Consider the following 15,751-nt stretch of genomic DNA (forward strand, 5'->3'; position numbering starts at 1 on the left):
TTATATATGAACAAGTCAAGTTTAAGCTCATCTAGTTCTAACAAAGGCATTTTTCTGCCTAAAATAAAGTTCATCTCTGCAACATGATCATGTGGTTTAACAAAGTCAAGACACATACCAGGGGTTGTTTTTATTTACATCTTACAGATTTTGTGTTAAGTTTTTTAAGTCTCTAATAGTGTTCTTCACAATTGCTTGACTCTATTTTTAGTATTGTATATTTAACTTGTTGCATACATAAAGAAGTCATTGATTTGTTCTATAGATGTCCTACAAAACAGAAGCAGTAAGGTCCATATAAAGACTGTCACTACACTGATGAGCAGAAATGCATAGGGTGGTCAAAGTAACAGCTAATAGTAATGGCCCATCATGGCATGTTAATGTGATAATGGTCATAGTTTTACTTTTTATTGTAAAGCTTCCTTGGTAAATATCAAGGTATTCAACACATCAACTGTTCCTTTAACTGACGATTATGGAATAAACAACATCAGAACCAGTTTCCTTGAGAAGTATGAAAATCATCAACAGAATAATCTTTAAACTGAGGTCTTAACTGGTGTGGTGGGTACGGTGTATTATAACCCTGTGGTGACGGTCCATGGTGACCTTGTAATGGTGGTCTATTGAAATATGGTGGAAGTGGCGGTTGCAAGTTGTGATACAGTCTCTGCTGGTAGCCTATAGAATCATAGGGGCCTTTACCTTGTGACTTTTGTATGTTTTTAGGAATGGTATTGTAGTTTGAGTCAGAATAAATATCTTCTTGAGTCTTGACTTTATCAGATTCATTGTCTGAAGTTCGTAGCTTTTTGGGAAAAGATATATCATAATCATCTTGATAGTTAGTTGTTGATGGTCTCTTCAATCCATTGTTTTCTTGAAAATCAGTAGACAAGTTACTTAAATCTTCATCCTCATCATAATTAGATTGTTTCTCTGTCTTTGTGTGTTGCTCTTCTTTGACAGTAGCCTGATTAACCTGTCCTAAACTGATTGTACTTTGACAAGCTGATTTATCATACAATGAATTCTCTTGTTTAATTGTACCTTGGTTAACAGAACAAGCACTAGTCCTAATTTCCTTTGTATCTTCCTTTTTAATATGATTGGACTCTGTCTTCAAACCTACTTGGCCATTATTTTGCATACTTTTTCCTTGCAATTGGTGTACAGGACCTATTTTTGGATACTCTAGAAAATAATTTCCAGAAATTCCAATACCTTTCATCCTGCTGTCCTCTCCAAGGACTACTTGACTTACAACCAAACAATTCTTGTTGTCTATTATTATCTCATTAACTAAAACATTATAATATACTTTTGTAATCTTTCTAATCCTCTTCATCTCATAACGCTCAAAATCATAGAATGCTATATCGCTTTTGCTTATCATATGTTCATTTAAAGCCTTTTGAACAGCCTCCTCAAAATGGATTTTGAATCCTGGAGGTTGAATTGCTAAATTCTTTCTGTTCATGAATGTCATTTTCTTCTGTTGTATTTGCCCTGACTGATCAAAATTTTCTCTTTCTGAAAATGAAATAAAACCAATTCTGCATAGCATATAGTCATAGTTCTCCACAAAAATAGGACTAAAAAAGAATTTCTATTTCTTACACATGTTTTTATGTTTGGAGGGTATAAATAAGTAAGAAATTCCTTAAACCATATACAGCTGATATATTGCATATAGTATTTGAGAAACACACCAAACCACAATAAAATGCTTCGCCGAGCGCAGCCTGATACGACCGCAGAGGTCAAACCCTGAACAGTTGGGGCAAGTTTGAACACAATATTCAAGATTGATACTATCTGAATTTGGATTGTGATCAAATTTTTTTCTGACACAAAATAAATGTGGACAAAGACCTTAAAATTTTGAAATGGGACATTTAATTTACCTAGAATGGTTTGATATCCAAAATCTAACAATATGGTTAGATTCAGCATATAAGAAAAAATTTAATATTAGTTGAAATCAAACAAAGTTTAATTTTGGACCCTTCAAACCTTAATTTGGACTAATTTTAAAACAGGGCCCAAAATAAAAAATCTAAATGCATAATAAGATTCAGCATATCATACAGCCGCAATAATTCAGTTTTTGATGAAATCAAACAAAGTTTAATTTTGGACCCTTTTGACCTCCATGTAGACCAATTTAAAAATGGGGCCCAAAAAAGTAATACAAGGTTATAACCCCCAAAAATTAAAGACTTTAAGTTAATCCCATTGAAATTGGTTAAAATATTTGTATTTATTTTCAATTGAAGATTTCTTGCTATTGCACAATACTGTGCAAATTGAATATTTATTGTAATTGTGCAATACTCTGCAATTGAAGATTTCTTGTAATTGGGCAATAATGTCTTGGAGTAATTACCCTCAAACTCAATCCCAGCCTTAGCTTTGTTGTATGGAACCTTGTTACAATTTTAGAGAGATTCATACACTTAAACACAAGTTATTGTTTGGAAACTAGAAAAATGCTTGTTTTTTGCCCCTTATTCCTGAATGTTTGGGGCAATTACGTATACCCCAAAACTCAATCCCAGCCTTCCCTTTATGATATAGAACCTTGTGGTACAATTTCATAGAGATCCATACACTTACATACATTTGTAAAAGTTATTGTCTGGAAACTACAAAAATTCTTGTTTTTGGCCCCTTTTTGGCCCCTGATTCCTAAACTGTTGGTACCATAACCCCCAAAATCAATCCCAACCTTCCTTTTGTGGTATTGGACCTTCTGGTAAAATTTCATAGAGATCCATTCATTTAAACTAAACTTATTGTCCGGATTCCAAATTTGTCTTTGTCTGATACTGACGACGACGACATCATAGCATTACACGATGCCAAAATTTTTTTGCAGTTGTATAAAAACTTAACATTGAGTAACCTTGATCACTGATACATATAATAAGTGAATATTTCACATGACACAAAAAACAATACATTTTTTTCAAAGCAGTTGCTGAACAATGAAGGACAATGGTCATATGACAGACAGAGACTTCATTACATAAGGCATCTGCATACAAGGTACATATGAAGCATCCAGGTCTTTTACCTTCTGAAATGTAAAGCTTCAAATAGTTTACCGCTGCAGTTAAATTGTAATCCCTATGAGAATGTGACTGTTGCTACAGGTGGGACAAAAATGTTGTATATAACTTTGTTTTCTTTACTTTTGAACTTTAATCTTTTGTGTTTATACCTCAATTTCCAATCTCTCTTAAAAAAAAATCCTCTTTTTTCTTTTTTTTAGGGGATTGTAATTCATTTATTTTTTTACTCTCTTCTAAAAAAAATCATATTCATATTCAATATAGTTTTATATTCTCAGACTTACTTAGCTTTTCAAGTTTTTCTATCTCTAATTCCACTATTTCTCTAGTCATATTTTCTGAATTTTTTCCTTTGTGTCTGTTTACTATTAAAGTCCAACATATCTTTGAAAGATAGTCAAGTGATTTCTCTGCAGCCAATGTCTTTACCTTTCCTTTCTGGTCAGATGATACTGTTGCTGTTTTATGACCTTCCACAGCTACAGTACATGTGAACTCTATTATCAAAGAAGACATATAATATTAATGTTTTTTTTAGATAGGTATGGTGCAATGAGTAAAACTTATCCAAAAAGGATCTGGACCATCAATGAAAATGAAAATAAAGGGACAATGTGTAGTATACAATAATACCTATACCTAAGGTTTATGTGCATGATTCAAAAGTTTGGTTGTACCTGTAGAAAACTTATAGCTACCTGGATATCACAATCTAATTTCTAAAGTGATGTTGTTTTAGAGCTTGTAAATTTAGAGACAACCCATGTAAGCTTATCAGTCCTTTGAATAACTTATTCTGAAAGGTTATCAATTTAACATACATTGTAATTAGATATTTAAATTTTTTTTTTGTTGGTACTAACATTGATTTTCTTATAAATAAATTAAAACCTACGTAAAAACATATGGCTATAGTTATCAGTGCTTACAGTTCTACATCCACTCTATAATTTAATTTTGGCATTGCATAAGGTCATGTTTTCCAAGACTGTGAACAACATCTTTACACTAAATCCATTGGATGTGTACTGATTGATATTTTGTCATGGATACATATTTTTTATTTTTTTTTTGGCTTGGTAACTGTGAGTACTCTCAGATTGGTATCTTGTGTCTTTAGTGTTTTACTAGTTGTTTGTGTTGCTTCTGATTTTTATAGTTTGTTCACTTCTATTGTGGTGTTATACCAGTCCCAGGTTTAGCGCCCACAAGAATGTTTAACCCAGCCACATCCTGTACCGTATGTGTCTATCCCATCTCCCTCGTCAGGAGCCTGTAATTCAGTGGCTGTCGTTTGTATATCATATTTGTTTTTCATTTGTTGTTTTATACATAAATCCGGCTTTATTATTTGAATAGTTTTTACATTTTGTTATGTCTGGGCCTTTTATGGCTTGCTATGTGGTATGGATTTTGCTGATTGTTGAAGGCCTGATGGTAAACTATAATTGCTAACATCATTATCAATTGTTCTCTGGTGGCCATGGATAGTTGTGTCATTTGGTAACATACCACATTTCCTTATTTCATATGAAATTCTGTGAGACCTTGATTTATTTAAATAATTTCAAACATTTTACATAGAAACTATTGATCTAAATTCATGCAGTCCCAATATCTTTTAATTTTCAAACTGAAGTATTCACTTACCACCATTTTCAAAAGCAAAGTCCATTTGAAACACCATACCACTGTATGTTGAACTAGCATGAAGTATGGACATTGGTGCTGCCTCTGAGTGACTAGCACCAATATACCTGACAATGATAAACTTTGACAAGTCCCTTTCTGTTCTTCGTTTGTTACCTAAACCTTTAAGGTTGTCTTCATGACTATCTTTCTCACATAAAAACTCTTCCATAGCATTAATAGGATTCAATATTTCAAGGAACGGTGTATTGGAGGTTTCCAAGTTGAGTACATTCCCTTCTGCCTGTACAATTCTGCAGTAGGGTTTAACTAGTTTATGATATGCGTCATCACAAGCTAAATTTTCAGCCTCTTTGTGACCCTGACCAGTACCAACACCTATGTTGACTCCAAGAATCCTAAAGTGACATTCCCAGAGGCCTGAGTCGATAGAATTAAACAATTTTTCACTACTGTACTTAAAATAATACAATGCTTTCTGAATCAACTCTAATTGATTTTTTAACTTCCAATGCCTAAGGAATATAAAAAATAATATTCTGTGAGATATATCAGAGAACTGTAGTTCTAATTTGCTTTGTTCCCTTTTACCCATGCTTCTTATAACTATCTGAAAGTAAAAATAAATAGGTTTAATAACAGGGCAAAGAACACAAATAATGGTTACTTTTAATTTAAATTCTTTACAAAAATCTATGTATTGCTATGTCTTATCAAATGCTCCATGAAACCTCTTTTCTAAACTACTTACATCTATTTCATCAGCATTCACACTAAGACATTTAATATGAGTACTGATATGATTCATAACATATACCTAAATTCTGTGTAGATATTTTATAAATTGGTAAAGAAACTAAGGTTCCAACTCCTTTATGCAATACACTGTAGTCATGATAGTGTACTTAGTTAAATTTTTAGGTTTGAGCATTCCTGATGAAGATAAATCCAGAAAAGAGCTTCACATGCACAAAATTTGTAAATTTGTTTTTATTCTATTTTCTAGCACATAGTTGGTACTGCTGCTGATTGACATAATTGTCCTTAGGAAAGAAGCTTTTTCATTCTTTTCAGGTCTTTTTCTGTCATGTATCATGTGTATCACCATAAAGTATGAATCACATCTTTATACATCCAGCAGTTTCATTAATATTCAAGGTAGGCAGTACCTCCTGAATTTCAAAAGATACTGGCTCCTCAAGGTGAAGGTTCTGGGACCAGGGGGCTGCCCCACAAGCTCATGAAACTTGGCATTTGAAGGGTTAACATTTTAAACTGAATATATCAGATTTTATAAATTCTAATGACTTAACATTTCCAGAAAAAAATTCCTTTAAAAAAATATTGTTTTTATATGAATAAAAGTACTGGTAGATATGGAGTACATGTAAATGAGTCTGTCTGGCAGCAACCCAACAACAAAATAAAAGAAGACATATAGATGGCATCATGCAGTCTTCAACTATTGAGAGGTGTCTATTGTAATCTTGCTTAGTTTCTTCTGTTAACTATTCTAACATTGGACTCAGACTTCTTCTTAAATGAGTTTTACTGTGAGTATTGCTGTGTGTTTATGTTTCCAGTGGAAATTATATTACTTTATATTTTGTCCATTCAGAACTTCTATCATGAAGGAACTAATATTTCATGACATATAGACATATCACTATTTTTTCGCTTCTGCCCTTTTTTTGAGTTCTCGTCTTGTGGGCGATCGGCAATGACAGTGACGGTGCATTAAAAGCTGGAACTGTATGTATAACCGATGCGCACATTGTGGCATCATTCATTTGTGATGGCTGCCTTAAGTGGTTCACCATAAATGTGTCAGACTTAAACATGCACCCAAAAGTACATACTGAATGCCAAATATATAAATAATGATCTGTATGCAATAGATGACTTTTGAATTCGTGCACTTTCCTGTTATTTCCACACATAACAATGCATGTGACTTGGATGGAGAGTTGTCTCATTGGCACTCATACCACATCTTCATAGCTGAATTTTGTCTCCGAATGACCTTAGATCTGCTCCGAATAACCTTTTGACGTCAAGCAAGAATTACTTTTTAATTGTGACATCAAATTTTTTAAATTGTCCCAATGTGATGTCAAATTTTACAGGAACTTGTGTGATTCTAAGTAATGGCGGACAAATTTGAATACAAGTGTAAATGGTAAACATACAGAAAGTCATAGGACAAAAAGTCACAGGACAGAAAGTCACAAATTTGATAGGACAAAAAGTCACAAATAATTTGTTGACAATTGTTTGCATATATAAGAGAAAGATCTTGAAATATTTTCTTTCTATTACATAAATTCATTTTAAAGTTTATGAAATTGTTCATTTAAGCCTTGATAAATGAAGATAAAAATAAGTACCAAGCCACTTTGACATTTTGTTTTTATAACAATATTTAATCATTATTGATATTTATTAAATAAATTTTCATTACAAAGTTGATTTACATGTATATATAATAGTTCAAGAAAATACAAAAATATTTTTTAAGTACCAAGCCACTTTGACATTTTGTTTTTATAACAATTATTTAATCATTATTGATATTTATTAAATAAATTTTAATTTCAAAGTCGCTTTATATATAATAGTTCAAGAAAATACAAAAATATTTTTTTTAAAATAAGTGTTTTCTTATTCAAAGAAAAATAATCTCAAAACTGAATTGTGACTTTTTGTCCTGTGACTTTCTGTCCTACATTCGGGAAAATACGTCTTTATACAACTTATTCCCAGCATACATTGAAATATATTAACGTAACAATAACATAATGTTATCGTAGACACAAATATTATTGTTACGTTCGTAATTAGTTTGTTCCTAATCCAACCTAGCATTCTGGCAATTAGTGTCCAACGTAACGTTACGTTTTCAACTGAATCTTAAAAATTAGCCAGTGCCAATATAATAATATTTTAATATTGTATTGAATTGAAGCCCATTTTTCTTGGTTCAAATCTTTAAACAATTTGGTTGCTGAATTAGATTTCAATTCTCATTGAAAAGATTGATATAAAACTTTTTTCCACAGGTACTTAGGGACATATTTTTTTACCCTCCCCCTTTTTTCCGAAATCCGTTTAAGAATTCTGTGAATGGTATAGGATATGAAAAAGTATTCAAACGATGCGTTTGTTGAAATAAGGAGGATACAGTTCATCTCGACTGTCTTATTTACCTGGAATACGTTTCGACCGTATATAGTTTATATATGTTGGAAGTTGTCCGACTGAAATCTGCTGTTTCCCGCATCGGAAGTCGACAAGAATTATCGCCCCTTCCATGAAAGTGGTAGAGTCAAGAAATTAGAAATGATTTTAGTAGTAATATTAGCAATTGGTATTCCAATCAGTTTGATTTTATGGTTAACTAATGTTGTTTACTCTTTCATTAGCGGAGGTAAATTAGTTGTCACTTGAGTTATAAATGTATTGAATATGAAGTTACCATACACTGTAAACGTAATACAAATACATGTAGATGATACTAGATCCCTCTTCTATCAGGAGAACCTGGAATTCTTCCAGTAAAATTTTTGTGACTATTCTACATTTCACTTCTTGTCTGCTAATTATACTTCTGAACTTACCAGCTATAACTTAATTGAGGCATTTACTATGAATTATACAGTTATAGTCATTTCGTAGGTGGTCCTAACCATTTTGTACCTTGACCATTTGGTACAAATCCGGGTCTGTTCACCCCAAATCATGTTCACTCTTATTCACGTTCGCCCCTTTCACGTTCGCACCCCACACTTTCCCACTATATAGGTTTTGTATTGAACAATTTCTTAATCATTTTTTAGTTAATAGTGTATTGCTATATAAGAGGTCATATAAGTAAAGATAATAAGCTTTTTAACAATTGTTTTAAAATAAAGGAACATTACAAAAACATAAACGGGTTTCCTTTTGTGTTTTGTGAATTATTTTGACGAAATGAATAAGAATATTGTCATGATGATCAAAGGCCAAGACTTCATTCATCTAAGACTAATTTGTAAAAGAATTGGAGAAGATACCAAATGGCTATAAAATCATGAAAATTGTCACTTTGACATTGCCGCGACAACAACAAATAACACAAAGACCGGGCCACTAAGCACATTTTTATTTGGTCCAAATCAATAACAACAATCATGATTTTCAAACATATAACAATAATAAATGTATCAAAATGATCTTTGTAAATACCATTTAAACATTTATTATTTAATCAAATAATCACAAAACAATATTTCATTTAAGAAAATCACAAATTTTCATTTATGACTGAAATATAGATATTGTGATATATACATCTAAAAAACATCTAATAATTTAACCTGTATTTGAATAAAAAATTGGTCCAAACGAACCCAGGAACCCGGGTGCGAATGTGTAGGGTGCGAACGTGTTATGGGAGCGAAGGGCCCCATACTATTTGGTACCTCATGGAATATTTCTATGTATGCCATTTTGTACCTCTTGGAATATTTCTATGTATGCCATTTTATACCTCATGGAATATTTATATGTATGCCATTTCATACCTCATGGAATATTTATATGTATGCCATTTCATACCTCATGGAATATTTCTATGTATGCCATTTTGTACCTCTTGGAATATTTCTATGTATGCCATTTTATACCTCATGGAATATTTATATGTATGTCATTTTATACCTCATGGAATATTTCTATGTATGCCATTTCATACCTCATGGAATATTTATATGTATGCCATTTTGTACCTTATGGAATATTTCTATGTATGCCATTTCATACCTCATGGAATATTTATATGTATGCCATTTTGTACCTTATGGAATATTTATATGTATGTCAATTCATACCTCATGGAATATTTATATGTATGCCATTTTGTACGTTATGGAATATTCATCATGTTTATATGTATGTAATTTCATACCTCAAGGAATATTTATATGTATACCATTTTGTACCTTATGGAAGACTTATATGTATGCCATTTCATACCTCATCATGCTCATGTAATATTATCTATATGAGGGTTGTAATGGGGGTACCTTCATGACAAATAACGGTAAAATATCTTGCCAAATGACGTTAACGCTAATTTTTGGTGCGTAACGATAAAATGTACATTTTCCTCATGATGATAACAAAATCGAATGATTTTCCAAAAATAACGGTAACAGATAATTATGTTTGAGACCTCCGACCAATCAGGATAGGATATTTTGACGAATCACTATAAAATTCAACCAATTTGATGCTTACAGTAGCCGAAAATGACCGTTTGATGCCTGACTGTAAAGGGCATTCCTACCGTCCTATATGTATGCATTTTTATACCATATGAAAAATCTATATGTTATTTCTTGGTAAAACTGTCTCATTGATGTATACTCCACTTGTCCTTATTACTGAATCATGTATATATAAAAAACAAACAGATTTTACATTTTTTAGCTCACCTGGCCCGAAGGGCCAAGTGAGCTTTTCTCATCACTTGGCGTTCGTCGTCCGTCGTCGTCTTTAACCGTTATTTTGAACTTCTTCTAGAGAACCACTGAATGGAATGAAACCAAACATGGCATGAATGTTCCTTATGAGGTGCTGACCAAGTGTTGTTACTTTGTAGCCGATACATCATCCAAGATGGCCGCCAGCGGGGGACTTAGTTTAACATAGGACCCTATGGGAAATACATACAAATGTCTTCTTTTAGAGAACCAATAAATGGAATGGAACCAAAAATGGCATGAATGTTCCTTATGAGATGCTGACCAAGTGTTGTTACTTTGCTGTCGGTCCATCATCCAAGATGTCCGACAGCGGGGGACTTAGTTTAACATAGGACCCTATGGGAAATACATACAAATGTCTTCTTTTAGAGAACCACTGAATGGAATGAAACCAAACATGGCATGAATGTTCCTAATGAGGTGCTGACCAAGTGTTGTTACTTTGCAGTCGGTCAATCATCCAAGATGTCCGACAGCGGGGGACTTAGTTTAACATAGGACCCTATGGGAAATACATACAAATGTCTTCTTTTAGAGAACCACTGAATGGAATGAAACCAAACATGGCATGAATGTTCCTTATGAGGTGCTGACCAAGTGTTGTTACTTTGCTGTCGGTCCATCATCCAAGATGTCCGACAGCGCGGGACTTAGTTTAACATAGGACCCTATGGGAAATACATACAAATGTCTTCTTTTAGAGAACCACTGAATGGAATGAAACCAAACATGGCATGAATGCTCCTTATGAGGTGCTGACCAAGTGTTGTTACTTTATAGCCGATCCATCATCCAAGATGGCCGCCAGCGGGGGACTTAGTTTAACATAGGACCCTATGGGAAATACATACAAATGTCTTCTTTTAGAGAACCACTGAATGGAATGAAACCAAACATGGCATGAATGTTCCTTATGAGGTGCTGACCAAGTGTTGTTACTTTGCAGTGGGTCCATCATCCAAGATGTCCGACAGCGGGGGACTTAGTTTAACATAGGACCCTATGGGAAATACATACAAATGTCTTCTTTTAGAGAACCACTGAATGGAATGAAACCAAACATGGCATGAAAGTTCCTTATGAGGTGCTGACCAAGTGTTGTTACTTTATAGCTGATCCATCATCCAAGATGGCCGCCAGCGGGGGACTTAGTTTAACATAGGACCCTATGGGAAATACATAAAATGTCTTCTTTTAGAGAACCAATAAATCGAATGGAACCAAACTTAGCATGAATGTTCCTTATGAGATGTTGACCAAGTGTTGTTACTTTGCAGTCGGTCCATCATCCAAGATGGCCGCCAGCGGGGGACTTAGTTTAACATAGGACCCTATAGGAAATACATACAAATGTCTTCTTTTAGAGAACCACTTAATGGAATGAAACAAAACATGGCATGAATGTTCCTTATAAGGTGCTGACCAAGTGTTGTAACTTTGCAGTCGGTCCATCATCCAAGATGGCCGACAGCAGGGGACTTATTTTAACATAGGACCCTATGGGAAATACATACAAATGTCTTCTCTTAGAGAACAAGTGAATGGAATGTAACCAAACATGGCATGAATGTTCCTTATAAGGTGCTGACCAAGTGTTGTTACTTTGAAGCCGATCCATCATGCAAGATGGCCGCCAGTGGGTGACTTAGTTTAACATAGGACCCTACGGGAAATACATACAAAATGTCTTCTTTTAGAGAACCACTGAATGGAATGAAACCAAACATGGCATGAATGTTCCTTATGAGGTGCTGACTAAGTGTTGTTACTTTGCAGTCGGTCCATCATCCAAGATGTCCGACAGCGGGGGACTTAGTTTAACATAGGACCCTATGGGAAATACATACAAATGTCTTCTTTTAGAGAACCACTGAATGGAATGAAACCAAACATGGCATGAATGTTGTTGTTACTTTGCAGCCGATCCATCATCCAAGATGGCCGCTAGTGGGAGGGGGGCTTAGTTTAACATAGGACCCTATGGGAAATACATACAAATGTCTTCTTTTAGAGTACCACTGAATGGAATGAAACCAAACATAGCATGAATGTTCCTTATCAGGTGCTGACCAAGTGTTGCTACTTTGTTGCCGATTTACTGTTCAAGATGGCCACCTGGATATTTTATTAAATAACGGGACCAATATTAATCCAAATTTGGCCTCAATCATTATTTGGGTATCTGTTATGATTTTTATCTATATTTACATGATTTCTAAAACCAAAGTAGAGTCAGGTGAGCGACACAGGCTCTTGGGAGCCTCTAGTTTGCTGCTTGTCTTTGATGAATGGTACTACTACAACTTAAGACGTGTCATCTGTCATTTTTGTTTGTGCATACTTGCCATTTCGGCCTTCACTTTTATGAAAGACCATCTTCAGAAAAAATTATCTATTGGTTGTCTGTAATTTCTCTAATTGAAAAAGCCATAGCAAGTTCTTTGATTGGTCACTTAAGGTACAAATTCTTATGCAAACATTTTTCTTTGTGTTTCCTTCTTGCGTGAATATCAGCTTGCAATACTGAGGCAGTATGAAGGATCTTTCCTTTTTTAGCTCACCTGGCCCAAAGGGCATGAAGGGCCAAATGAGCTTTTCTCGTCACTTGGCGTCCATTGTCCGTCGCCGTTTACTTTTACAAAAATCTTCTCCCCTGAAACTACAGAACCAAATTTTACCAAACTTAGCCAAAATCATCATTGGGGTATCTAGTTTAAAAAATGTGTCTGATGACCCTGCCCGCCAACCAAGATGGCCGAAATGGCTAAAAGTAGAACATAGGGTAAAATGCAAGTTTTATCTTTTATTTTGAAAACCCTTATAAAAAGAGAAATTCTGACAGGGCAGAAATGTTCAGAATGTTGAGCTCTACCAATTGTTCATTGACAACAAAACTGTCAGGCGACCTCTTATAGGAGATATTGCCCTTAAATGACAAATTTTACCATATTTTTTCATTTTTCCTTTTATCTTGAAAACTATAATAGATAGAGAGAAACTTTAGGTTGCAAAAATGATCAGCAAGACGAGATCTACGAATAAGTATTCATTGTCTAAATGATCATTCAACTCCTAATTAGAGTTAATGCCCTGTGATGACGATTTTTACCAATGTTTTGTGTTTATATACGACCTCAAATTTATTTCCGTTTCGTATTATGTTATGGTGTTGTCTGCGTCTGAAGACAATAACTTAAGTATAAGTTCATGGATCTCTATGAAATTTTACCACAAGGTTCCATACCACTAAAGGATGGTTGGGATTGTTTTTGGGGGCTATTGTCTTAGCGGTTTTGTAATTAGGGGCCAAAAAAGGTCAGTTTTACTAGTTCATGGAAAATAAATTGGTTCGCAGACAATAACTTTAGTATCAGTGTATGGATGTGTAAGAAATTTTAGCACAAGGTTCTATACCACAATAGGAGAGTTGGGATTGATTTTTGGGGTTATTGTCTTAGCTGTTTTGTAATTAAGGGCCAGAAAGGGGCCAAAAACAATTATTTGTCTGGTTTTAAGACAGTAACTTGAGTATAAGAGATATTTCTCTGGTCAAAATTTTAGCACAAGGTTCCACACCACTATAGGATTGATTGATTGGTGATTGCTTTACGCTGCATCAGCACAAAAAGGCTATATCGTGGCGAGCCACAATAGGAAGGTTGGGATTAATTTTGGGGGTTATTGTCATAGCTGTTTAAGAATTAGGGGCCAAAAAGGGTCTAACAAAAACAATTTTTTGTCAGGTTCACAGACATTAACTTGAGTATAAGTGTATGGATCTCTATTAAATTTTAGCACAAGGTTCCATACCACAATAGGAAGGTTGGGATTTATTTTGGTGGTTATTGTTGTAGCTGTTTAGTAATTAAGGGCCAGAAAGGGGTCAAAAACAAGCATTTTTCATGTTTCAGGACTCTTATTTGTGTAATAGAGTATGGATTTCTATGAAATTTTACTACAAGGTTCCATACTTCAAAAGGAAAGTTCGGATTAATTTTATGGGTCATGGTCCAAACCGTTTAATAATAATAAAAATGGGCTAAAAAGGGGCCAAAAAGCTAGGATTTTCTTATTTCTGGACAATAATTTGAGTATAAGTCTATTTATTGCTATTTAATTGTGCCACAAGGTGTTATACCATAAAATAAAGTTTGGGATTGATTTTAGGGGTTATGACCTTATTGGTTTAGTTAAAAGGGGCCAAAACCAATACTTTGTATAAATTGCTTATTTCTTTAGCAATTTCAATGGGGTTTAATTCAAAAGTATTGAATTCTTGGGAGACTTTAATATGCTGAATCTAATTGGGTATTTAGAATTTGGATTTTAGGGTCTGTTTTTGAAATGATCCATGTTAAGGTGCAAAGGGTCCAAAATGAAACTTTGTTTGATTTCTTTAAAAATTAAATTGGTGTTCCTTGATATGCTGAATCTAATTGTGTATTTAGGTTTCTTATTTTGATGCCTGTCTTCAAATTGATCCACAAAAGGGTCCGAAATACAACTTTTTTTTATTTAAAAAAATATTGAATTCTTGGGGTTCTTTGATATGCTGAATCTAAGCGTGTATTTAGATTTTTGATTTGGGGCATGGTTGGTCCACATTAAGGTCCATAGGGTTCAAAATTAAACGTTGTTTGATTTAAAAAAATAAAGAATGTAAGCATGTATCTAGATTTTTGATTTTGGGCACAGTATTCAAGATGGTCCATATTGGGGTCCAAAATTGACAAACATTGTTTGATTTCATCAAAAACTAAATTGTTTGTGTTATTTGATATGGTCAATCCAACAGTGTTTTAGATTTTTTGATTTTGTGCTTGGTTTTCAAAGTTGGACCCCATAAAGGTTCAAAGTATCCAAAAATAAAACTTAGTTTGATTTTAACAAAAAATGAAACAATGTGGTTATATGATATGCTGAATCCAACCATGTATTTAGAATTTGAATATTGGACCATAATTGGTAAATGTCCAATTTTAAAATTATCTAAGAACTTATATCACATTCATTCTGTGTCAAAACTATGCTATTATTACATATTTGCTCAGAATCAAAATTCAGAGATGTTATTGTACAATTAACAGAAATTTTAAGTTGGGTCATAGATGAAAATAGATATAACATCATATCTAATTTTAGAGAACTATTTTTGTGGTTTTACATCACTTGTTCATAGAAAATAAATAGGTTCATGGAAAATGAATTGGTTCACAGACAATAACTTTAGTATAAGTGTATGGATGTGTAAGAAATTTTAGCACAAGGTTCCATACTACTAGGGTTGGGATATTAAATAGTTAATCAAGCTCTACATTTATAGATTTATTGTACAACTAATGGAAATTTTAAATTGAGTCATAGTTTAAAATAGATTTGCTGATTCAGATATATTAATTGTGGTGATAATTGTGTATAATGCATTGTGTTCTATTCAAAGAATGTGAACATATTTGAATATTTTCTTATGGTTGAAAATTTCCTTGGAAATTAAAA

The 15,751-nt window shown here is 33.5% G+C and overlaps 2 protein-coding genes across 2 annotated transcripts in view; one reads left to right on the forward strand and one right to left on the reverse strand.

The window, feature by feature from the left end:
* On the reverse strand, window positions 1–8,026 carry LOC127728694 (uncharacterized). The gene is made up of 4 exons (XM_052236312.1): window positions 7,937–8,026; window positions 4,731–5,340; window positions 3,365–3,577; window positions 1–1,536 (listed from the first exon to the last, which is right to left on the reverse strand). Exons 2-4 carry the CDS (start codon window positions 5,323–5,325, stop codon window positions 494–496), a joined length of 1,851 nt encoding a protein of 616 aa, XP_052092272.1. The 5' UTR covers window positions 5,326–5,340; window positions 7,937–8,026; the 3' UTR covers window positions 1–493.
* Window positions 8,026–15,751, forward strand: part of LOC127728719 (transmembrane protein 19-like) — a 27,711-nt gene continuing 19,985 nt past the window's right edge. The window contains exon 1 of the mRNA XM_052236366.1: window positions 8,026–8,157. Within this exon, the coding sequence (XP_052092326.1) occupies window positions 8,070–8,157 (88 nt within the window). The 5' untranslated portion in view covers window positions 8,026–8,069. The remainder of the gene's footprint in view (window positions 8,158–15,751) is intronic.

Source organism: Mytilus californianus, unplaced genomic scaffold, assembly GCF_021869535.1.
Source record: "Mytilus californianus isolate M0D057914Y unplaced genomic scaffold, xbMytCali1.0.p SCAF_2, whole genome shotgun sequence".
In the NCBI taxonomy this organism is placed as follows: Eukaryota; Metazoa; Mollusca; class Bivalvia; order Mytilida; family Mytilidae; genus Mytilus; species Mytilus californianus.